The 25438-nt window shown below is 47.1% G+C and overlaps 1 protein-coding gene across 1 annotated transcript; it reads right to left on the bottom strand.

The window, feature by feature from the left end:
- Window positions 1-310: 310 nt before the first annotated feature.
- LOC149343318 (uncharacterized) lies at window positions 311-24687 on the bottom strand. The gene is made up of 15 exons (XM_089546936.1): window positions 24562-24687; window positions 22691-22881; window positions 21966-22101; window positions 19280-19414; window positions 18548-18651; window positions 17852-17976; window positions 16742-16854; window positions 15936-16064; window positions 15053-15152; window positions 14068-14168; window positions 11615-11764; window positions 9913-10053; window positions 8724-8993; window positions 3205-4053; window positions 311-1237 (listed from the first exon to the last, which is right to left on the bottom strand). Exons 2-15 carry the CDS (start codon window positions 22813-22815, stop codon window positions 311-313), a joined length of 3405 nt encoding a protein of 1134 aa, XP_089403062.1. The 5' UTR covers window positions 22816-22881; window positions 24562-24687.
- Between the last annotated feature and the right edge of the window lie 751 nt (window positions 24688-25438).

The following is a 25438-nucleotide window of genomic DNA, read 5'->3' as shown; positions in this document are numbered from 1 at the left end:
CAGATGACCTGCACATCCTCTACGATGCCAGGTTGCCACCAGTATGAGGTCCATTTCATTGTGTCTCACCATGGCGGCTCTTCCACGTCCACTTCGTTTGCTCGTTTGCGAAAGAAGGTATTCATTATCCGTAAATTATTTATTTATCTCCCGTTTTTTCGAAGTTGGGCCGCTGCAAAGAAAACTGGACAAAACGGTCATATTATGCAGCAGTATAACCTGATGTTTTTATAATGAGCAAGACTTGTCCAGAAGCTTTGATACAGAGCAGGACCTTCCAGCAATAAGGCACAAAAGAAGTTCGAAGCTGTCATTTATTGGGAGCATTCTGCTGCTCCGGTTCAGCGGTGCCGGGTGAGCTGGGGACCATCGCTGATGCCCGGCGACTTTCATCCTCCTTTTTGTGGCGCTTGTGGCCCCGCTTGTGATGCTTATTCTTTTGTTCTTGCTGCTGTACGCCTTCCATGTTTACAGGAAGCTTCTCGGCATTTTTTACCTTGGCTTCCTTAAAGGGAGGCTGCGGTTGACCTCCAGCAGCGGAGCCAGGCAATTCCTCTTTGGATGTCGGGGCATTCGGTAGATCCCTTGGATGTCCTACACCTCTTTCCGCATCGGCCTTTTCGTTACTCTTACGCTTTTCCTTCGTCTTGGAGATGACGCCAGGCTGAAGCCGTTTTTCAGCAGACTCAATGGATCCTGAAGAAGGTTTCCGGGCAAAGGAAGGCTGGTCTTGGGCAAGTTTACCGGATGGCCCTACAGGAGCTGCTGGCTTGTCTGGTGGTTTCTGCCCGACTTGTGACGTTATTTGCGCTTCGCTGTATGAAACTCTCTTGTGAATGCTGCCCCCCGTAGGAGTTTTTGTAGCGAAGGAGGATTTCCTCAATGTGGCCACGTCATCTGGCTTGACTTTCTGGCCTGACGTCATCTGCTTGGTATCTGGCCGGCCTTGCGCATCTTTGGGCGCACGTCCTGAAGGTTTCTGCGACAACGCCGTACCCCGCTTATGGGCTGCGGTTCGGAGCGCGGCGGCCCTCCGCGAATGGCTTGCAACGGAAGCTCGTCTTGAAGCAGTTTCTCCGCTTTGGCCGACCTTTTTTTCGAGTTCGCCAGCCGTAGACTTGTCTGGCGCTTGTGCTTCGGCCGTCGTGGATTTTATTCCGCTGGCCACATTTTCGGCAGTTTCTTTAGGAAGCGCAGGAGATTTTTGAGCAGCTGGCCTGCTGTGCTTCAACTGTTTCTGTGGAATAAAAGAAAATGATTATTTCTATGATTAGTGCGCAATTTTTAGTGATGCTATTTTTTGATAACCAGAAGAATCTGTCAACATAGAGGCATTTTCCACTCTGCAGGCGTCGCGGCCTATGGTTTCCTGCAATTTGAACACCGTATGGATGAGGCGCCCCAGTAAAAAAAAAACAAAAAAAAACAATTGGAACCAATCGATTCAAGGCCAACAGACACGCATACATCACACACAACACTGCACATTTAGACACTAGTAACATATATTAGCTCTATATGAACATCCAAAGAACACACTTCTCCACCTTAGATACCCCATTTATGAGGCTCTCATGCTGGCGCCAGTGGGGCTTGCCCACTGAGCGCAGTGATTTAATTTCGACCACAGCCGTGGCGCAGATGATGAATACAATTTAGTAGGTTAAGCTGTTGATATCTCTTATTATAAAAACCATATTAGTTCTGCCTTGTTTGCTAAATATGCAAACATTCAAATGGATACATTGGGTGCAGTTGGGCAGGCTAATTGGATGCTTGGGTAAGACCAATTGGATAGTCCATTTGGGCTATGCAATTGGAACACCAGTTCAGTTGAAGCCTATTGGAAACTGAACTGGTCCTTTCTTGAATGGGAACTGGAACCAAATGGGCTGTCCATTTGGACCGCCCAATTGGAATTTGATTTCCAGTTGGAACTAATTTGACCACTGTTGTGTCTAGCTGGACTGACCAATTGGAAAGGGCATTCCCTTTGGAACCAGCTGGAAGGACCAATTGGCCTGGCCAACTGGAATGAAAGTCCCGATTGGAGCCCATAAGTCCAGTTGAGAATTCCCGTTGGAACCCGCTGGGTCCTGTTCGAATCCGGATGGGTTTCAATGGTTTTGTTTGACTGAGGATGCTGTCTGGCGCTATGGCTAACATGAACATATAAATTTTGAACGCGAAGAAATGTGCATTTTATTAAGCCAGCGATGTGTTACCTTCATGTTAAGTAAAAAAGCGATATTTGCAAAAACTCCGGCTTGAAAAAGGGACAGCTAGGCGTACTTGCATTCAAGAGGAATACGAGAACTGAAAATGTGTATTTTTAGGTACAATGATTTTCTCAATTAGAAAAATATATTTGAGCTTTGAATAGCGCCCCGATGGTCATATACACCGCAGGACAGGATATTCTGCCTGAAGAGCAAACATTTGTGCCTCATGTGAAAATTTCGCAATAATGGTTGTACGTGTAACAGATAATGAACGCAACGAAAGATACTTGCGAAAGTACTGCATTTGTCATGTCACCTTCCTTCGTCCGCTCAAGACTTTAGTAAAGGTGCCTTCGTTTTAGGCTTCCGTTAACGTGCGCACGCTCGCACATAAACAAAAATTGAGGACACTTTGGCAACTAAAGTGTTGAGAAGCAAAAGCTGAGGACACCATACCGTATCAATCTCCGGGGGATGTGACGTCACACCATTCGCGTGGGTATATCGATAGACAAATTATACATCTTTCGGGAATCTTGTGTTATTACGCTTAATTACACATTTTTTCATATAGCTTGGCACAAAGCCGACGTTTTTCCGACCATTCTGTGACAATTTTCACTATGCCGTGACGACTTCCGGTGGATGTGACGTCACACCGTTCCCATGGCTATATCGACGTCCGTGCTATTTCGACGCAATTTCGGCACTTCCTATAATTAATCTGCAGTCATCAAACTTTGCTTCTAGGTACATTTTTTCCTCCTCTATCTGGAGCAACCATTGGTTTCCTTCTATTTTTTTTAATTCCGGAGTTAAACGCCTTTGATACACTTTGTTAACGGACGAGATGAGCCATTAAAGGCTTTCGCCTTAATATCTCACATCAAGAATGCCAGCCAAACCATTGTGTTTTAACTGCTGGTTTTAGACTTGCTTAATACTGCAAGATGCAAGGCATCCCAGAATGCAATCTGTTTACCTTGTCAGCGGCATGCTTTGCTCTCTTGGCAGTTTTTCCTGCAGGCACTTGTGCAGCAGGGGATAGCTGTCCAGGCTTGGACTTTTCGTTCGATGCGAAGCTCTTCACAAAACCTGCTGCAGAGGCTCCCTGTTCCATCCGCAGCGGCTGCCCTTTCAATGGCTCACCCGGTTCGCGGAGTGCTTGCTGCCCACGCGGCCCTTCAACTGATGCATTTGCGCTTGCCTCTTTGCGAGTCTTGGTTTCCTTCGACTTGATTTCACTCGCAGTCTTCTGCCCGGCGCACTCTGCTTTTTGGAGGGCAGGATCGCTGGAAGGTTTCGACGAACCTTGTATTCGGACGAAGACATCGCTCTCCATAACCCTTGGTTCGGGAGAAGACGGGAGAGGTTTGTTCGAGAGCAACAACTCTTGGAGGCTCGGACGAGACTGCCTGGATCTCGTCTCCAACCCTGGTTGCTCTACTGCAACATCTACGTCCTTGCCGTCCGGTCTATTTTGAGACAGCTCGGCGACGACGGCCTCAGGGGGGTCGTGGGATTGAAAATTTTCTGGACCTGCTTTGGTAGCTGGTTGCTTGGATGGAAACGTACCGCTTTTTATCGTCATTTCCGGTAGTGGGTGCTGAGGTTCCTGTGACTTCTTGGCGAGCAGGTTGCCCGAGTCCTTATTCAGAGACCCTTGAGAGGCACCGTTGGACTTTTCTTGGTTGGCTTTCAGTGAAGTGGCACCAACAGCTTTGTCGCCAACAATTGGTTTTTGACTAACAGGAACTTCTCGCTCAGCTTGTGCTACTGTGCTTAAATCCTCCTTCTGCAGGTCATCGTGGACTGCGTTGACTGGGGCGACCTGAACAGAGAGGAAAGAATAAACTTATCTGACTGAAATAGGCTATTTCGTGCAGCAGATCTGACAGCTACCGCTGCATGGTCATCCATTTCGATGTTGCATTGCTACATTCCAAAAATTTTCATCACATTATGGCCACATTTTACCCTACGTGCCCTAGTTTTATTCTGCGTAAAAATAACCAATGAAACAATGACAACCTGCAGCCAACACGATCCTGACTTGAGCCGCCACAATATGATTTCACGTGCTCGCGTAAGTAAGCTGCACTTTGTATCTACCGATGTTTAAATACGAAATTGTTCAGCAGAACAAGGGGACATCATTTAAAAAAAGAGTACAAGATGAAAAGTGCTCTTCGCTTCATATCCTGCCGCCATGTCGCAAGAGGTTGAAGTGCTAGTTCTGAGCACGGAAGTTCGAGGTGCAGCCGGTTTGATTCTTTTTCTTTCTACCCATAATGAACAACAACCCCACCACAAAAATAATGTCAAATAAGCAACATAGTAATATTAAGGCAGAATTTCGTTCTTGTCGTCTTCAGCAAAAATAGAAGAAGAAGTGAAAAATATCAAACAACGAGTGGACCATATTAGGCGTATTAAAAAGCCGCACGAAATATGACGGAAACAACTACGATTAAGCTGGAATTTCCTCTATTTCATGCGTATTGGCACTGTTGCTAACTCCATTGTCCTCTTGTTCTTGAGACTAGTATGCGAATGTACTTGGAAAGTCTCATTTAATCTGATGATACTGCGTTAGTTATAGCACACCTCAGGCTTGAACGCTCAGCAGACTGTCTCCTGTGCGATATTTATAAAAGTAATGCGTTAGTATCAGAGACATCGCATATTAATCAGTCGCGCGGAACGAAAACTAAATCGCATTCACAACCCTAATAAAAAACTGAATAAGCAACACGTCTGTATTTGCACACTGACGAATCCGATTCGTCATGCGCACCACTGGAGCTTAGAGGAACTGCAAATTATTTGGGCGTTATTTTCATTGCAGAGCCACATCAACTATACTTGCATGAAGTGGCGTGCTATAGCTTCTCAGCTATGTTGTGTAGAGGTCTTTACATCTGCCCACTTGAGAAAAATAATTTTCCAGTCCCTAGGAGAATTCTTATTTAGATATTGAATTCTGTCCTAATACATTAATACATGATGTAAATAGGGTTGTATATAGGTGTCTGAGAATGGTACTGATAATGAAACGGCGGATAAAAAAACTGAGTACAGCGTTAAACTTGTTACGTTTTCAAAAGCGACATGAATGACCTACACATTGCATTACTGTGATTAGTCCTTTAAAATGCCAAAACCTAGAATCAAATCCACCTGACGTAAGAATGAAAGCTCAATTATCCCTAGAATATGCAATAACTGCGAACAAAGTTGCCAAGTCCATTACGTTCCCTCTCTGTTTAATAACCTGGCGTCTGATGAGCTACAAATACAGTCAGCAAATATATTATGATAATATAAACGCATGTTTAGATCATGAGGAATCTCATCAGTCTGTGGTATTTGATTGCAATCTTTACCTGCCACTTTTATCAACTTGCCCATGTTTTTCTTCTTTTCTTTCTTGCTTTTTTACATTTGTGCCTAAGGTGGTTTCTAGGGTGTATTCTGTGAAATGTTCATGAGTCACAAGTCGCACTGATGAATAGTTAACTTCGTGGCAGCCCGACAAAATATAAGGAAGAGTTAATTCTTTGCACTTGTTAGCTTTTTTTTATTTGTGTGCGTAAACCATTGCTGTGACCGAATACGTTATGAGCTGCCGCGGTGACTCAGTGGTTATGGTGCTCGACTGCTTACCCGAAAGACGCGGGTTCGACCCCAACCGTGGCGGTCGAATTTCGCTGGAGGCGAAATTCTAGAGGCCCGTGTACTGTGCGATGTAAGTGCACGTTAAAGAACCTCAGGTGGTCAAAATTTCCGGAGCCCTTCACTACGGCGTCTTTCATAGCCTTAGTCACTTTGAGACGTTAAACCCCATCAACCAAACCAAATTTGTATCTCGTTGTTGCTTTGCAAACATTAGTAGGTGTAAAGAGCGCACGTTTGATTCTCAAGTTCGTTAAACATGTTATGCGCGCTGTGCATTGACTAGCTTCCTGGGCCGCATACAAGTACACGAGCGCTTAGGCGGCTCATGAATGTGTGTGTGTGTGACATGCGTGAATAAACAGCAGCAAGTTCACTCCATTCACATCCAGCGCTCCTTGCTTCTCCAATTGTGGACATTTTTTTCTTCTAATACTTGCGTATTGAGTAGCCAAATGACTGTTTAGCCAAGCTTTCCATTTTCTTTTTGCTTCGGGTAGCAGAGGTCTGTCCTGACGAATGCACCATGACTTCAACGTTTAGTAGATTTGTACATCAGAATGCGTATTGGGGTGTTTCTCCAGTAAAAGGCTTACACTTTAGAGTCAGCACATTAGTGTTCCCGCGCGTGATTACCGAGGCGCTCGTGTATAGGCTCGGGCGAGTACCTTTTGGGAAATGTCGCTGGCTTCGGGGCTTAGTTGTGCTGGTTGCTCGACAGCACTTGTGGCCGAAGGAAGGACGATGCCGGGAATCTGAGAACTCTCTTGAAAGGTGGGTACGCTCGGTGCTACTATCTGAGATACAGCAAATGCTTGAGGCCCGGACGTCGCTGTACCTTCCGCTCCCGGAAACAGTCGCCTCGGATCCTGTAAATTCATAAGGGAGCGAAAACAGCAAGTCGTGCTTGCAACGCTATACAAGTACGGGCTTTTGGTTAGGTGAAATGGAAATGAAAAAGGCGAACGCGGGCGATTAAAGGAGACCACACCACCGCGGACTGGAAACTGAAGATTATTCCCAAACTTCGACTTTTTTTTTTTCCGTTGCGTTAAGTTTGTTCACACAATCATCACGGCGCCCTTTGGGAAACGATGTGTTCGAAATATTAGCTCAATTGGTTGACACAACAAGAATGGATGGCTTAATTTTTAAGCTCGTCAGTTAACACATGTATAGTACAAGAACTTCCTTTTGGACCAGACGGTTTGGATTTATTGATAATTTTGAAGGCGCCAAATAAAAACACAAGATGGAACACGAAGGGAGATAAGAGGATGAAGGAGTGCCTCTCTCTTTCGTGCCTCGTGTATTTATTTATTTCAAATATCTGCTGCGCCCGAAGCCTTTATTGCACGCGGAAAGAACACAAATAGTTCTATGGGGTACATATGATAAAAAGGGGAAAAAAGGAAATTGACAAACAACAAAACTTAAAAATACGAATGGAAATGGCAAACGCGCAAGCGACTATACACCAAACAACAAAGCCCGAAATGACACTTCAGTTTCTGATTCAATAAGTTTTGGGGGCAATTAGGAGGGGGAAATGGGGAGGGGGGGGGGGGGGGGGGCATGCTCCTTTGAAACCAAAGTTGTATCGTAAAAAGAGGATTGGCTTCGCCCTTCTCTTTTTTGTGTTGTGTTATTCTTGCGTTGTTTTTTTAAACCCCCATATCGAATATTTCGGCCGACCAGCAGAAAATGCCCATCGACGCCATATACAAGTGCTTCATCCAAGAAAGACAAGAGCTGTCGCATTAAGGCTGCATGACATGCAAACCAGGGGATGAACGCGGCAGTGTCCGAGCCTCTGCAACAGTTTTATCATACTTTCGCAACTTTTCACGCCTCTACACGTTTTTATTTCTTGTTCTTTTACAAATTATTCATTTGAATAGACTGTCTTCTGCAGTGTACGTATTTTATCGCTAAGTCAGCGTTAGTCTCATTTGGTTCATCTGGAAAGTCGTAATAACCACACTATTTGGTAATCATTACACTTTGCTCAAACGTAGGCGCACAGGCAGTCAATACTAACTTTCAAGCTCCCGTCAATGTTTCTACCCGACGATGCAGTGTACACTTTAAAACATTACGACTAAACTTTGAGCACGGACTTCACTCATGCGTTAACTGCTGCTATCACATAAAGTGCAGTTCAGAAGGCAGACCGATGGGCTGCAGAGGCCTAGCAGCAAAGTACCGCAAACCGACAAGATATCGATAAGCGACATTACTACAAAATAGCTGCTCACCGGCTTATATATTCAGCATATCCAACAATGCAAGTGACCAGAGATGACAAGATAAATTTTGGTGTAGAGCTACTGGTGCAGGGAGCTGCTGCAGAAACCAGTGAGTGCGACTCGAGAACCTTGTCGTAGCTCATCGCAGCAGTCACATAGGTTGCTAATTATGGTGGAAAAATGAAGCACGTGCTGCTTGACTTGCGCCCTAGTGTTCTCTCTAATAGTCAGCGCACCCGTCAATTTACACGAACAGGCGGACATCCTCAGCAAAATTGAGGCTAGAAACTCTCAACTATCTCAAAAACCCAACCAGACGGACCTCTGTCGAAGATGTTTTCGTTCAGAAAATACAAATCACCACACCCACTTATGTTCGGCAACTTCGGACGGCGCAATGCAGCTCACTGACCCAACTCTGCGGAGGTCAGAGCAGATATAGAAACACATTCAATAGTTACGTAAAGTGCCGCTGCCTATTAGTTTAGAGGTCTATGCACACGTAAACAGATTAGAGCCGCTGGAAAAATTCCAGTGACTCTAGAACAGATGGTATGCTGGCGCCCTCTATACTTACGTCGAGGGCGGCCAGGGCCTGTTGCTGAGCCAGTCTGTCGCGCACCATGGACTGCCGCACCGAACTAAGGCGTCGGGGCGCGTGTAGCGTGCCGGAAAGCGAGGCCACGCCCATCTTGGCCCTGCGAGCCGCCAGGCTGGAGGTGCCCGTCCCCGGCTCGGCGTACTCCCGGTCACTGATGAACGTCAGCGCGCTGGCCATGAACTCGGTGCTGGACGACGAAGACGAGCTGCTGGCGTGCTTGGACTTCTTGGACGATCGGCGACCGAACTATAGAAAGAAGGAATCAGATTTCATGAAATGTGCATGAAAAGAAAAAAGTGGCAGCTTTTAGCGCTAGCCGGCTAGCTGAGGCGACAGCGCTTATGAACATCCACGCACTCAAATAATGCCTAATTTCAGCGCACGCTAATATGGCGTTTAAGTATCTTTTATTCAGTGTTTAAACTTCACGCCCCTGAAACAATGATTAAGTAGGGAGAAATTTAAAAAGTTAAAAGCGGCATATGAATATACATGAGACGACAGCAACAGTGATGACGATGGAAAAACGGCAAACGGGCGTTTTTCGCATTTCGCCTCCTGCAAAATGCCGCGGTCGCGGCCAAGGTTAGAGGCTGTGAGTTAGCGCTCAGCAACGCAGTCCTGAACAACCCGGAGTAGTTACTCCGGTTAATTTGCCAGTGCATCACAAGTTTATAAAGTAGTCGCCGTGAGAGACTGATTCAGAGCATGTGTGCTCACGATGTCCAGCTACCTTACGATGTAGTCGTTGAAATAAAGAATGACTGACTGATTGATTGATTGATTGATCGATTGATTGATTAATTGAATTATTGACGTGCGGATCTCTGCAATTTACAGGCCTCGAACAAAGTGCTCATGCCTTGAAAAGTGTACCGTCGTTAATTCGGATTTGCTTAACTAAGACCTGCGGTTTGTGCAAAAACTTCCGCCCTTGTCAAATTGGAGTAAACTAAAAAGATTGCTGCCATTAAGAACTGATCAAATTGGAATTACCGAGATGGTACTGTTTAGCTACAAGTGAACTCGCTCTTGAGCAAGAGGTTTAAGCCCATGAAGCATTACCTCCCTCTGATTAAGACGTCAAATAAATAATAACAGCCGAACAACCAGAACAGAGAAACACGAATAAGAATAAGGCTGTGTATGGGATTGCCTGTGGTGCTGCCCGTGGCTTGTCGGAAGGGCCTCTTTTCTTGACGTCAGAGTCGAAGCCCTTCACCACGAGCGTCTGCCGGTAGACCATAGCGTCCTGCCAGCTAACGGGAACCCACGTGGGCAGCGGCATCAGGCAGCTGCTGACGGACTGCGCAGAAATGGTAGAGAGCAACGCGTCTTGAAAATTTATCGTTCATGCGAGAGTGAGGTAGAAATGCACGGCGAACTAAATCTACGATGAGGCCACAAGAAAACATGAATTATAACGCTGACTAAACTTCTATGGCGCAGTTGACACTGTTACTGGTGTGTTTGCAGTGGGCTACAGCAGGAATGGTGAGCTGCAGCACGAATGCAGCTGGAATAAATTTTCACGGCTGTGTCGGATGGTCACCTTCATGAATGTCATAATACAATGCCAGTTCATACTAATTCCACAAAAAACTCTCGCCATGCACTCTATCAAGCCCCCTTCCCCGTTTTCTCAGCTTCTCCACCTCTTTTTCCCTCTTACAGACCTCCTCCGCCGTCCAGCTAGTTGAGAGCAGCTCGCCATATTACCATGCAATTATGCGCGAATCGGTGTGAGGAGATATTACCACACTTTCACTAAAGAGGGCGTTTACGTCTACCTCAGTTCTGTTCTAGGCGATTTTAAGACGAAAAAGCAGAAAAAAAGAGCAGTGCAGGTGTCGCTTGAAAAAAGAATAAGCTCTTGCATGTCGCTGGCGGTGCGTGTTCCAACTACGCTTATACCGCGGTGCATGCTTTCTCATGGAAGCATGGGTTGAAGGGAACATTTTCCTCACAGCACTCGCTGGGTCACGAGATTTCACAAGGATTAAAAATCTTGTATAAGCCAAGGTTGAGTCCAAATTTGGACCCCAGAACTATTGTCAAGAAGTAGTGGCAGACAGTGCACATGCCGAATGGGAATTAAAAAGGCTTATTATGCAACATCGTGTTCCCAAATCGGTTCATAAAGCACTGAACTTGAGGTATTAGGCCATATTCAAATTTCGGTTTCTGGCAAAACTTTGATTCTTTTCATTTCCTAAAGATCCTCAGACATTGAGAAATATGCTGCGAGAAGAATTAGGCTCCTATCCTGCTTATTTTGGAAGTCGCCTGTCGCTGCAGAGGTGGTCGGGTTCAGGTCAGCTGACCTACACCTCCTCCTAGTATGAAGGTAACCTCCTCTTCCAAAAAAGAGAAAAAAAGACGTAAAGGTGAAATACAGAACAATGAAAGGGCCACCTACGAGCGTGTATTTTTGACCTCCTGCAAAAAGGAGCCTCGTCGGAGCCCTTCATTCCGGCTAACTTGGAGGAAAGTCCTCTTCACGTTAGTTCACCGGTACGACCAGCACGACAGTGAAAGCGGTAATATCTTTACAGATAGTAACTGCACACAGTAGGGACTGCAGTGTTCTGCCTTGCAAAAAAAAAAAAGGCAGAGACCGCGAATATTTCCTCCTTCCCCCTTTCCCTCTTTACATTATGGACATCATAACTATCTTCACTAAGCTTCATTAATGGCAATATCCCCCTCGCAAATGCTTCTTAATTTAGTAGTAGTTCTAAAAAGCGCCCTACATGTGGCGTCCAGTGGTTAACAAGCTGTCGGCCTCCAAAAGTTAATTTGGCTTGCTCACCAGATTTGTTTCATTCATGAAGACAATGGCGAACACTGGAATGCGGCTTGCTCACCAGATTTGTTTCATTCATGAAGACAATGGCGAACACTGGAATGCAGCTGAGTTGAACGAGATCAAACCACGTGATAATGCCGTAAATCCAAATCGGGTATTGACCCAACCCTGTCCAACGCTGAGACGTAATCTTGGCTGAAAGCAGGGTCTGCAAGAAAACGGGGTACATTTGATACGTGAGTTTCGGTGCCCTCGTTAACAAGAGGAATGTCGTTGTCAATGTGTTTCTGCGAAGGGCGCATGCAACTGCTCTCAGGCTTGCTGTGAGTACATGAACGACAACAGATGCTTTTAGTATAGCGGAGACGTACTAGCACAGACGCATACCGGGCAGCGGAAGACGCTACACGTCTACGCTAGTACGTCTCCGCTAAGCTAAAAACCTAATATATTGTTACGCGGCGGCCAGCCGAAGAATGAGACGTGGTGAACCATGGCTATGAGATGATTTAATGGCCGCTGGCCTAGCGCGAGCGCTCCGTCCCGCGCCACTGCCAGCTTCATCTTCGTCACACTACCCGGGTCCTCCGAGCGATCGTCCCGATCGGTGACGAACAGACGGCGAAATGGCGATTGTCTTGAGTGGGGGGGTTGAACAGGATGTAGAAGATGGTGCAGTGCTGGCCGCCACGATGAGAAAGTTGAGAGAATGAGTCCCGGTCCACGAAGCATCCGGGCCGTAGGGTGCCAGGAGCTGACGGCCGAGGTCTCTGGACGCACCGAACGGCAGAGGCAGGGGGACGGTGTCTTCACGTTTGGGTCAGTGGGGTCTTGGGTCGGTGGGGTCTTGGGTCCGTCGGGTCTTGGGTCGTCGTGTACTGTGGTCCGGGCGGGGGACGGGGCTGGGGTGAGCGTCGAGGTCGGTTCAGGTCGGGCGGGCTGGGGCACGGCCGTGCGGCGCTGACCAGGTACTCACGGCCGACGTCCACGGCAGGCCCAGGACGCCGAAGCTCCGTGACCAGGATGGCGATGAAGGGACCCCAGCACCTCACACCAAATGTTACGCGGCGGCCAGCCGAAGAATGAGACGTGGTGAACCATGGCTATGAGATGATTTAATGGCCGCTGGCCTAGCGCGAGCGCTCCGTCCCGCGCCACTGCCAGCTTCGTCTTCGTCACAATATTAATAAGGAGCGCCGTGGTGCAAAATTTGTGTGAAAGATGGGAACTAAAATTCATATTGTGGGGAAGGTGGCACAGGCATGTTTTTCTTGATTATCCTTACTTCGGGCTTCCCTGTCGCAAATTCTGCTGCCAAGCAAAATCGCTTTGGGAACAGTAAAGCCTGAGTAGATTGTAGCAACAAATTCCTTCCTTCCTTCCTTCCTTCCTTCCTTCCTTCCTTCCTTCCTTCCTTCCTTCCTTCCTTCCTTCCTTCCTTCCTTCCTTCCTTCCTTCCTTCCTTCCTTCCTTCCTTCCTTCCTTCCTTCCTTCCTTCCTTAATTATTTTCACTAATGGAGACTAGCTGATGTTGTACACTGCAACCTCGATGGTACCTATAAGTCATCAAAAGTTTAGGATTCCAGTGGTTCAGACCCTATTCACATCCGCAACTGTCTAAGCAAAAAGGTTGGCCTGTTAGTACACTGAAAGCACATTCGAATTGTGAGCAGCACAACAGACGATGATTACGCAATGTATGATCGACAAGCACTAACCGAACTTTTATGTCATCACTAACGTTGGACCACAGAATGGAAGAGAAACACAAGGAACCAAGACGTTGAACTCGAAGGATAGGCTACTAACTAGCCGCTAACCACAAGTTTGCATTAATATGCAGAAAACAATGTAAGCACTCTTCACAACTTCAGTCAGTTTTCAGTAGTATTCAGCGCTTATTTTCAAGATGCTGTTGCCAGTACAATGCCATGGCGCCTTGATCTCTGCTTTACTCTTGTGATATAAGCATATACTACGAGAAAAGCGTTTAGTTAACGCTTGCGAAACGTGGTTTCCACTGTTCTCGTAAGGTGTGTTTTGCGGAATCTCAGGATATGTTGCCAGTACAGGATCTCGACAGCGCATGCTACACTTTCATCAGATCTTACAATGCGACGCATAAAGCTTCTGCGGCGTATTATGTAATCCGCTGTCTTATATTTCAAACATTCCGTCTTTCTGCGTAGCTTCCTATACTACGTGGCAGCTTGTTTCAACAAATGCAGAAGAATTCGAAACAAAAAACCGCATCTGAAGCTTTGTTGTCTAAAGCCACAGTTTTTGAGGAAGAAGGTGGCTATTCTAAAGAAGCATTGCTACTGCTGTGGGGAGTTTCCCAAGGAAAATGACTTGTTATGTGGACGCAGCCGTCAGCGTCTTCAGAGCACCAACCCTGATAGGGCTGTCCTCGGTTTACGTTTATCTATCATTCTATGAAAGTGACATCAATCGGTATTTTCGAATAGGTTGTTCATTCGTGGCTCTGTCTACTGCAAAGGCATACTTACAATTATCGTCACCGGTATAATGGACGCCAAGCAGACCTTCACAAACACGCTGCTTTCACGACCAGTCATCATCCGACAAACTATGTCGAATCTGCGTAATCCTGCAGCAGGCAATAAACCACATCTTGAGTTATAGAATTCGAAGCTTCAACGCAACAAACCGCGCGTTCAGTCATTCAGAAGATGGAGGAAAGAAGACTAAACTAACATTTCTGCACACCCATTAGTGCAAAGTGATGACGTAAGTTGCTGGGAAACTTTCTCAGAGGAGAGAGGCAGGGTGATAATCTGTGTACAAAACATGTGTCGCAACTTTTACTGCCAGTACATTTCCAACCCCCCCCCCCCCCCCCCTTTCTCCTCACCCACCGAGCTGGGTCTGAAAAGCTAAATATACATTCAGGTACGTTTGGAGTCAACGCTAGTAATACACCGTGGCGAAAAACAGTGAAGGGATAAATAACAGCTGCTTAATTGTCACTTAAAATACATTTAGATTTTAAAAAGTCACAAACTGTAATCACTATTCCTGGGTATTATTAAAGGACTAGTACTGTAGAGTTCTGATCCTGTTTCTTTTGGCACAATTGTTAGTGTGACTGGAAATGCTTTTCTTGGTGTGCAATCTAGAATCGAGAGACCAGCAAGTGGCACAGATGAAAAAAGAGTGCTGGTGCCTTAAGCAGGCACTGATCGTCTGCATGACGACTCATATTCATAAGCATTTCCACCGAATCAACTGCTTTTTTTTAAAAACTTCGTGGTACCAATTCGTGGTACCAAACAAATACCTTAGCGCTCAGGCGCTAAGGTATTTGTTTACCTTTTGTTACTCCATTTCACAATACTGTGCCGACCTTTGCTGAGAAACAAACACCTCCGTGATTGTTATATAGGAATCCCTGAAACGCAGGCTGTGTTACTGCAGCTTAGCGCAGTCTGAGGACTGACAGCTTGCACAGCTTGCACGACTGAAAGAACGCACCGTAGAACTGCAGGAACACGATGGACTCGAGGAAGAGCACGACGAAGCGCAGATTCTGGTCGTGATTGTGAACTATAATTGCGGCAATATAGGCACCGCCCTGAAAAATAAGCGGATATTCTGAATGAGGAGAGGCAATCACAATTTCGGAGAGCGACACATTCAAAGTAATATATTAACAGATGTAGAGCAAAAAACATTGTGTCTCAGCTATAATTCAAAGTTATGACGCAATAATACACGAGTTTCATAACTCGGAGGAGCCCCATATGGTGACATTTGTTTTCGCCTAGCTACATGATGCATGGAAGCATGACTTGTGCCTTTTTCGTGGCCACAGTTGCTATCTTCTCGCAGTTTGCTAAATGCACTACAGAAAAAGCGTCCGCTGCTAAAGCTGTTTATTTTGCAACATCACATGACCCCCTTCCGTTCGATTCAATGGCGAGTTTCCACGACTAGATACATTTTATCATTCCAACATGACTTGTCACTCTTGTTATGATTATGATTATGAGTTATGATTTAGCATGCTCTTGTTATGGGGAGCGGAAAACTAACACTTATTCTCATAGAAGATTGGGTAATGCGTACGCACTTCGACCACCAAGAGTTGCTTGAAAAAAAAAAAGAGCTGGACTATCGCTAATATAATAGTGATAGCTATGCTAGAAGCACTCTTGGAGCTTTACGGCGTCTATTTTGACCGCCCTCGCAGTTGTTCGTTGACTTTGTGTACCTTAACTAACAATTCTGCGTCCTTCAGGAGTCAGCGGTCAATGGAAACGGTCATTTCAGAGCACTACTTTGTCGGTGACCGTGAAAGCATAGCCTTCACTTCACTTTAATATTTTGAAGACACAACACTGGCCAGATCACTCACGGGGCTGCAGACGGCGACGCTGACCATGAGGAGACACACGCATATGAAGAAGTGTATCAGCGTCCGGTTCAACAAAATGAACGGGTGTGCAGCGGAGAGAACTTCGTTGACGATGTCCGGAACGATGAGCTGCAAAAACACAACATCGAAACGTGTTAGACATTGTGGGGTAGCAAATTTCTTCCTTCGCTAACAAAAATTTCATAGCCATTGCAACTTGCACTTCAGAGTGCCCAAAATACAAAACTTCTTGTACATCTAGTTCTAAGTAATTGTTAATGCCCCGCTCATATACGACAGCCGCCTCAACTCTGCACCGCTTGAACTCGCGTCCTTTAACAGAGTCCAACGTTCTGGGGCCTTGGACACAACCTTCCTCACAAAGGAAAGCGGTGAAAGTGCTCCTGAGATTCTTAAGGGACTCGGGGTTGTATTCCCGTCTATAATCTTTATGTTTTCAGTGCGCGCCCTCTGTCCCCGTGACATAGTGGTCGCTGGACACTTAGAAAACTCATTTCATTGCTGCTCTTTTTTCTTTTTCCCCCTTTGTTCCCCTCCCCAAGTGTAGGGTAGCCAACTGGGCCATCGCCTGGTTAACCTCCCTGCCTTTCCGTCCTTTTCTCTCTCTTCTGCTGACGCCTGCTGAAATATTTCACTGCAAGTTCGTGCACGCTGATTCAAAAACGCTTTCGCTTAGAATTCTCTGTCTGCTTTGAAAACGAACAATAAAAGCGTCCAAAGTCGGGGTCCGCGTTAAGTAAGCCTACATCGCTCATCGCGGCACCCTTGTGCTCTGCCCAACTCACAAACTTCGGAAGCATCGTCGAGAGGAGCCAGAGGCAGTGGACATGGCTCCACAGTTGGTGGTACGGCACAAGGCTGATGGCTTGTGGCATGATGCTCACGACGAAGTCGGAGTCTGCGAAAACATTTGTATGAATTGCGGCAAGTCGGCATTCTGCGTACGACAAGCGAGCTGGTAAGTTAACGGTCTCAATTATTCAGCTGCCCATCGAAGCGTAACGCAGTACCGGTGTTTGCTGGTTGCGTTACTCAAGCAAACGACGTCTTCCGAATTCGAAGAAACAAGGCACTCAGCTTATGTATATATACATATATATATATATATGAGAGAAGCCAACAGCCACAGAAACCAAGGGAAACGAGGGATTTTTAATTAATTTATTTATTTTGTGCTATTGTTCGATTAAGAATATTACTGAATATGTTACCGCTTAAAGCTAATTGATTAGAAAAACAGAAGGAAAAACAACCACATGCCGCCGGTGGGATCCGAACCCACGACCTCCGCATTACGTGTCCGGTGCTCTACCGCTGAGCTACGGCGACGGCTGTCAATTCTTCTGCTTTCGGGTGTATTTATCTTTAGAGTGTTCACCAGCGCCACCCACGCTCTTAAACGGCGGACGTAGCACGTCCTCAGTTACCGCTGATGTGACGTAGAACGTCATCGAACGGCGTTCGATGACGTTATAATATATATACCGCTCCTACACGTACCGTTTCTACACGCTTAACAGGCCACTTCGTAATTGAGGAAACTGAATGGTCACTATCGTAAATTTTACTGCTGTGGTTCATAAAGTTGTACCCAAGTTTAGCAACTCAGCTGAGCTCGATGGCACTGACCGGCAAACATTTGATAGGAGGTATTCTTTTCATTTAGCCGCGAGTTACAGTACTACAGCGGAATGTTTCCTGCTGTCAGCCAGGTCTGAGCTTAAGGAGTTCCTGCACATCTAGTTACAAACAAATGTTAATGCCCAGCTCATATATGTCAGCCGCCTCAACCATCAAGCTGTTCCCAAAGACGATTAAGGACGAACATGCACAATAAATTACAACCCTTTAAGCTTTGGAAGGTCCGCTATCGGTATCTAATCTACTTCACTCACCGATGCCGACAAGCATGCGGACATCGATGCCGACGCTCGAGGCCAGGTGACCAAGGAACATGAAGGTGATGGCTGTCCGAAGTCCCTTGGTTGCCGTGTCCGCAACAAGCACGAAGTTCACGTCTCTGTTTAGAGCGGATTGCCTCAGTTAATGGTTAGCCAATCATTTTTCGAATGTGGCGCCACAATCGTGCTTTATTCAGCTAAAATGAGGACAGGCCATACCGCAAGCAAGACAGTTTTGTTAACCGAGGTTCCGAGAGTCACAAGTCTACGGGATACAGTTATTTCCGGTCTATGTGTAAATATGAATACAGGATTATTTTGGTACTTCCTTCTAAGAAATGGAAATCTATAGATTTTGTTCTATAGCCAGAACTGTTTACGAAATCTACACGCTTTCTTCATGTGCAACTGAACTAGATGATCGCAAAGCTGCCGAAAATCGTGACTTCGTTCTGAAAGCGTTCAGAGACCTGGTACTGTTCGATGGACTTAAGAAGCGTATGAGAATGCAGCAAAATAACATATCGAGGCCGTACAGCTGCGAAAAAGGGACAGATTATCTTTAAAAGATAATATCCTAGAGAGCGCATAAAAGTTGCACTGTGTACATGAAAATCAATCATCTTCCAGCATTACAAGTGCACCAGTATGAAACTAAAAAGAGACGGAGATTAGTGAAGCGCTTCTCACCGCTGGTACTCGTTCCTGAAGTCGTTGAACCGAACGATACCCAGGTACATGGAGCCGGTGACGCCAAAGCTCTCCAGGGACACGTACAAAGCGCTGCACCACATCTGAAAACAATGTTTTTGATTCAAAAGCAGATCTGTAACTACTACACTGTGTTTTTGTTTAGCGCGGTTTGACTGTAGAGCTCTTCTTACCATATGTGCTGAAGAGAGCTTGTTCAGAAGGTGTAGGCAATCCTGGCATAAGTAGTTAATACCCTTTCACAATGAAAACAGTGCATGCGCTATTTGCGGCTCCTGGTAGCGGCCCACGGTGGGAGTACGTGGTAATGCAAATGCTCTGTTGTCTCAGTCATGATGGACAATGCCAGGAGTGCAGGGATTAAGGTTCAGGTGAAACGACTTAATGAGAGCGACGCCGTGGCAGATAAGTTTTTCCAGCTCTTTGGCTGACATTGTACAATACTGGAGGGCTACTGCATTTCGTTTCCATCACATAATTCAGCCTGGCGCTGCCCGCTTGATGCAAAGATGACCTGCAGCTGAGCTCACCGGTTTAGTTAGAAGCATTCTGAACTACAGCCTGATGTGTACCTTTATTTAAAGCGCACGTCGACGACTACTTCCACTAATTGGCCTACTCACTGATTACTAATTGCCCAGGCGCAAGCTCTCCAGTTGTATTGCGGTTGTAGCGTCTGTATAAAACTGATTAGGCAATGTTGGTTCCGACCTGCAGGCTGGCGGCGTAGCTCCAGTCAGCGTAGAGCATCATGCTCAGGCCACCCATGGCGCCGGGGAGGGTTGCGCCCCGAACCAGCAGCAGAATGGTGGTGCACACGTGGATGCACACCATCGCGTACAGGAACTGCATAAGTAGTGAGCATGTTTTACAGTATGGACCGTACAGTTCAAGGAGATCCTGCTGAGTTCACTAACACTGGGCAAGCTAGTTTTGAGAGGGGCGGCGCGAAAGGACATGCCTCTACCAGACGAAAGTCAACGGCGCTAATTTCTGTCTTCTTTGGCGGTGTGCGTAGCGTGTCCTCCGGACTCTGGTGCCTTTTCCTGTCAAGTTTTACAATGATTGCCTTACATTAAAAAAAAAAAAAACGATTTTTTTTTCAGTCTCTCTAGCGTTTATGTAGGAAGCGTGACAACGATGAACGCGCTACAGTGAGTCAAGCTGTTTGCAGGCGTGACAGTACTCGTTTGTGAGAGCATAGGGTGGAGAAGATGCGAGTGCCAGTCGGCCACTCGACTGGCACGGGCTTCTTATGAAAGCCGAAAGGTTTCTTCGGCAGCTTAAAATACACAATCTGAATTATAGGCTGCCGACATTCAACGACATATTTTAGGATTCAGCACGCACCTCATCCTTCCCTCGACAATTACCATCAGACACTTTGGAGGCGGCTCCAAACACGCACTTTGCCCTCCCCTTATATACGCTCGCGATATCACCCAGTCCACACGAACCCTTCCTGTACCCTCTGCCACCACCCCAAAGCCACTCTCGACCATATTCTTTTCCTCTGCCCGGCGGACCCTCCCCCGCGGGGCCTGGAGCACCTTACCACTTGGGAGGCTTGGAAGACCCTACTGCGCTCCGAGGACCCGGCCAAGCAAGCCATCGCCACCGGCCGGGCTGCCAGCGTCATGAGCCTCCGGGACATGAACGTTTGAGTGCAGTGGGGCCGTGCGGGGGCCCAAGGACCGACGTGTCCAAAACTCCCTTGTTACAAATAAAGTTTTCATCATCATCATCATCACGCACATGAAATTGTGACTGGCTCTGTGTAAGTATTTATGATGCGAAAAATTTGGATGACGCTTAAGCTTAGTCTTTAAGAGTGGGACGCGACAGTGTGTTGCAGTGTTGCCAAGGGGTCCACGGAACGCTATCGCCCGATCGGCGCAACGCACACCGTCACCTCATATGGGCCCCTGCTCATCAGGGGTTGGCAGGAAACGAGGCAGCAGACGCAGCCGCCCGCGCGCTCTCTCACCGGGCTGTTTTCTCCTCCCCATCCGATCAGGAACCCGATTTTAATCCGGTCTATACATTCAAAGATATTACAACATATTATCAAAATTGTCATCGCCTTTACCCTAGCCCATGTAAAGGCCTGAAGAAGGCGGATGAGCGGCTCCTTCTCCGCCTTCTCACCAATACTTTGCTGTGCCCGGCAGCGCTAAAACATTTTGACCCCTCCTTTAGCGGCAGCTGCCCACACTGTAGTGCAGTGTCTTCTGACACTTATCACATGGTGTGGGCCTGCCCCTCCAACCCCGCTATTCCCCCCATCCCCAACCCAACCCGGGAGGACTGGGAGGCGACCCTGCTCGGCTGCCACGACTTACAGGCCCAACAAGCCTTAGTCGGGCGCGCCCGGGCGGCGGCAACCGCCACTGGGGTCCCATACTAGGGACCTCCACCTAGTGTTTGTAAGGATCGGTCCCTTACGGGCTGATCCAAACATACCTCCAGTTCATTCGAAATAAATGTTTTCACCACCACCAACGCCTTGCCCGAAGGACTGGAAACGACGCCTGTCTGTCATATCTCGGTGGACACCCGAACCGCGCCGTAAGGAAAGGAAAATGAAATGAAAATTGGTTTTAAGGAAACGACGATCTCTCATATCTCGTTAGAAATTCGAACCGTGTGAAACAAAAATTGGTTCTAAGGAAAGAAAACGCAGCATGCCTTTCTCATATCTGGGTGGACACCCCAAACGCGCCGTAGGGGCCTTGAAGAAAAAAATGAAAATTGGTTTTAAGGAAAGGGTAGAGGCTTGTCTCTCATATCTCGGTGTACACCCGAAAGGAATGGACATAACAGTACATGTCTCTAATGCACCCTTCTAAGACATCCGTATTCACTAGACGCGCCTTTGTTCATTCCAAACCATCGAGCCGACGTGGCGGAGTGCCAGGCAATAAAGAAAAAAAAAAAGCCGACGTGGCGGAGTGGTTAGCGTGCTCGCCTCATACTCCGGAGGCCTTGGTTCGATTCCCCAACTCGACCAGTTTCGTAATTGGTTTTATTTATTAATTAACGCATCTGAGATTTTTCGCTCACGGCCAACGCCACCGACGCCGACTTCGGCTTTTCTGCGACACGGCGCCCTCAACGCTGCCGCGTAAAAAATAACCCATTTCGCCATACGCTATACTGCGAAGAGTATATACACTTCGCAAGAAATACACTGCGTTTTCGCGGTTCAATTCAGGGCCAAAATTTCCGAGCTACGGGCTATTGAGAGTCCCCAATTAAGATGATGACAAGGACGAAGATGATAGTAACGGTGATCTTTGCCATCCTCAATGCCACAGGCCTCAGGCAGCATGGCGTGCTGGACACTTTCGGGCGAACGAACAAACAGTGGCCCGGACGAGCCTCGCAGACTACGCACACGCTTGGCCGTGGTGAATCCCCGGTGGGCGAGGGCGAACACCAGCATCCATACGGCGGCCAGCGAGAGAAACGGCTGGGCGCGGATGTCGCTGAGGGAGTGGAAGTCCTCCTCCACCCAGTCGGAGGGACGTCGCCTGCGGGCAAGGCATACAGTGACCTTTTTCAGTCGCTAAGCGTTGAAAACCGAGCCACTGTCGCCCTATTTTCTCATCTGTAAGCTGTACGGGTCACACCTAACTAAGGTGATAGGACATGAGCAATAATGATCATAGTAGCAGTGGACTTTTTCAAGGCACGGTAACGAGAGAGTGAAATCCTAGATATGCTGGCGAGGATAAATTAGAGGAAAATCTTGAAAAAAATGTGGAGGAAAATCTGGAGGAAAATCTATCTAATGCACCGACTGAGATCTACATCTCTTATGATTTTGCATACATTGAGAAAATGCTGAAATCATCTTATAGAAACGCTACGCCTGCAGTTGTCTATATAGGGCAGGTATGTATTTAACAGCTTCTGCGAAAATACTGTTTACTTTTTTCTAGTGGGGACGAATTTTGGCCGAATATTTTAATCCGGAATGTTGTGCTGCGAAGCATTACCCGCTCTTCCATCTAACCCATATTGAGAAAGGACTTGCGTTACCCTCTGTCGTGTTTCTAAGCAATTGCTGCAACAACAATTTGGTTGCTGGTGAGAGAAGCTAAGCAAGCGAACACGCACTGCTGGTACGGCTGCAGGTAGTTGTACACTCCGGGCACACAGGCAGCCATATCGTGGCGGTACACCTTGGGCGGCACCAGCGTCACAGCCAGGTCCTTCTCGCCTGCTGCGCCCACGGCCGGCATGCCCTGGCTGAGCGCCTGTCGCCTGAACGCCTCCACGAGCCGAGCGCGGGTGGTCCTGCACAGCGACTGCGCATGCCAGGGATACAGGTATATTGCTTCGTTCCCCTGACTAGCTTGCAGTTATTATATAAGTCTATGACGCAAAACAAGCCTGCGCCATCGATTCAATAGGCTGAGAAGACTAGTAATCTGCCAGGCTTGAGTGGCCTCGGAGACTTTCTAAGGTTTACTGTGACCCAAACAAAGCATAAATTGTTCATTGCTCCTTTTCATTCCCTACCCATATACCTTCAGAAAGAAAACGGTGCGAAATACAGAGACGAAAGAGAAACATACACAACAGGACCAGCGTCTTTGTTTTTTCCTCGTATTTCGCGCCGTTTTCTTTGTGAATCATGAACCAACTGGCCGAAACAAGAGTAGTTATTGAACCATTTACCTTCCCTTGGCGTTTAACTGTCTGATGCTCTTAATACGCAATAACAGCACGGAAACGTACAGTTGCGCCAAGTATCACAAGTACAGACGTGAATATAGGGTCTTTAGTCAGGACGTGCACGTTCTACGTAGTGTTGAAAAGCGATGCGTGCTGCTATAGGCACAACAAAGTGTTTGCATGTATGTGAAACACATGACGCTATAACTGCTAGGGGTATCGCCTGCTATGGTGCGCTGTTCACTTGAAAACTGCTTTACATCTAGAGCTGTCTAAGTTGTCTAGTTTGAACGACTGTCTTAGCAAAGTAACCCGTGCGCGACTGCATGAAAGATTGCACCAGAACCTTCTTGCCATTCGTGGAGAGAGTGCCTGTCGGCGGTATGTCTGCCTTCAGAACGCGAGTTTGTCGTTAATTTTTAAAAAGAATATAAGCTTCAAAAAGGCGATGAACACTTTTTCATGCTCCTCTTAAAAGTACTCGCCAGCAATTAAAGAACGGCCGCCTTCATACGTGCGTTGTAAAATCAAAAATATTTTGGAAGATGCTTCGTTTACTATCTTAATATGTAGTTTACTATCTTAATATGCTTCGTTTACACTTGTTTCTAAGTGCAGCGCTCCTCCTCACTACGCCAACCTATGCCAACCCTGATTAGCACCGGTACGCAAATATTATGGTGTTGCTTTAATCTACACAGACCTTGATAATGACGTTTTATACTTGCACATTCTGTTCTTACTCGGTTTTGCTTAACAAAGGGACGACATCATAGGCGCACCGTGAAATCATAAAACTTCTTTTGAAACTTTTGTTTACATGCATTCGCATGTCCGTAACATAGGAATGCCCCGTAACATAGGAATGACAGCAGTGCCGCGACATCTTGCTTAGGTCACAAATAGTGCTAGTTCATGCAATGCAAAATCTAATGTAATGCTGCGAGCTATTGTCTTACTTGACAAAGTTCCCTTCATAGAGGAAAATTGGCACATACATCGCTAAGACTGTCCACCTACAATGTCTATCGATATCGAGGATAAGATCCTGGGGCAGTAGCCACAGCAGTCGACTTCCCTCAAGGCTTACAGGCACTGTTTAGCTTTCTGAGAGCGACTGGCTTGAGAGACCAGTTGTGACTGTGCCCCTCGCCCCACTCTCTTTCCCCTTTCAATACCCTCATCCCTCTTCCCCAGTGCAGGGTAGCCAACCACAACATCCTTCAGGTTAACATCCCTGCTTTCACTCTTCCTTTTTATCTCTCTCACGCAACGAACAATTTCGGCCAGATGACAGGAGGGGCACTCACGAGCGCCTGCCTGGGCACGTAGCAGGTGCGGTCGGGCGCGAGCAGCACACCGTGCGAGCAGTCGTTCCAGGCAGCCTCCCTGACCGAGCCGAGCAGGTAGAGGAGCTGGTCAGACACAGGCACCGAGTCGCCCACCATGTGCACGATCGCGTACAGGCTCATGGTGTACCCCAGACCTGCGGGAAGCCAGATGTTACGTGCATCGAATTTCGTAATTTTCCCATGCTGCTTGGAGTTTAGCACAAGCTAACGTCAAGCCGTGCAGGAGTACCATGCCACGTAGTATATCTCAATCCTCTAAGAGGATTTGAAAGAGCACATCTACTCTATGTCCAGATGCGTCTACGGATTCAGAGCAATCCTCGACCTCCGGTGCTCTTCAGCATAGGACAGTCATAGGCCCCAGGTCAAGGAGGGCTCTTCGAGATCTCGGACTGGCAGGAGTGCTTTGAGGACTCCGCGGGATGAAGGAGCACATGATCCCCCTCCCCCACTCCTGCTCCCATACAGTAGGCGCGTTTGAAAAACTTGCAAACTACTATAACAGTTGGAACGCTAGCGGTCTGGTAGCAACGAAAACAGAGTGAACAGAAAATTTTAGACAGCGTCACAGGCATGATTAGGAATGGTGCCGAAACGGGGTGGCATCTCAAGTCTCGACATTTGACCGCGGTGTAATGATGCTTCGTGAGCTTACCTGCTTCCAGGGCCTTTGAGAATATCAGGAAAGCAGCAGTTCCGTGGTCACAGCGCTAGTCCTACTTCATGAATTGCGCACACTGCTGCAGTTCACGTTAACATGTGAGGAGTCTTCTAACCTTGCCTTGTATTGCAAGTAGCAGTGTTTCCCTCATCTATACGGGACAAGCGTCTTGCT

Source organism: Amblyomma mixtum, chromosome 5 (genome assembly GCF_055824585.1).
Source record: "Amblyomma mixtum isolate Tamu chromosome 5, ASM5582458v1, whole genome shotgun sequence".
Taxonomy (NCBI): Eukaryota; Metazoa; Arthropoda; class Arachnida; order Ixodida; family Ixodidae; genus Amblyomma; species Amblyomma mixtum.
The sequence above is the reverse complement of the archived record's forward strand: the minus strand, read 5'-3'. Positions and strand labels throughout refer to the sequence as shown.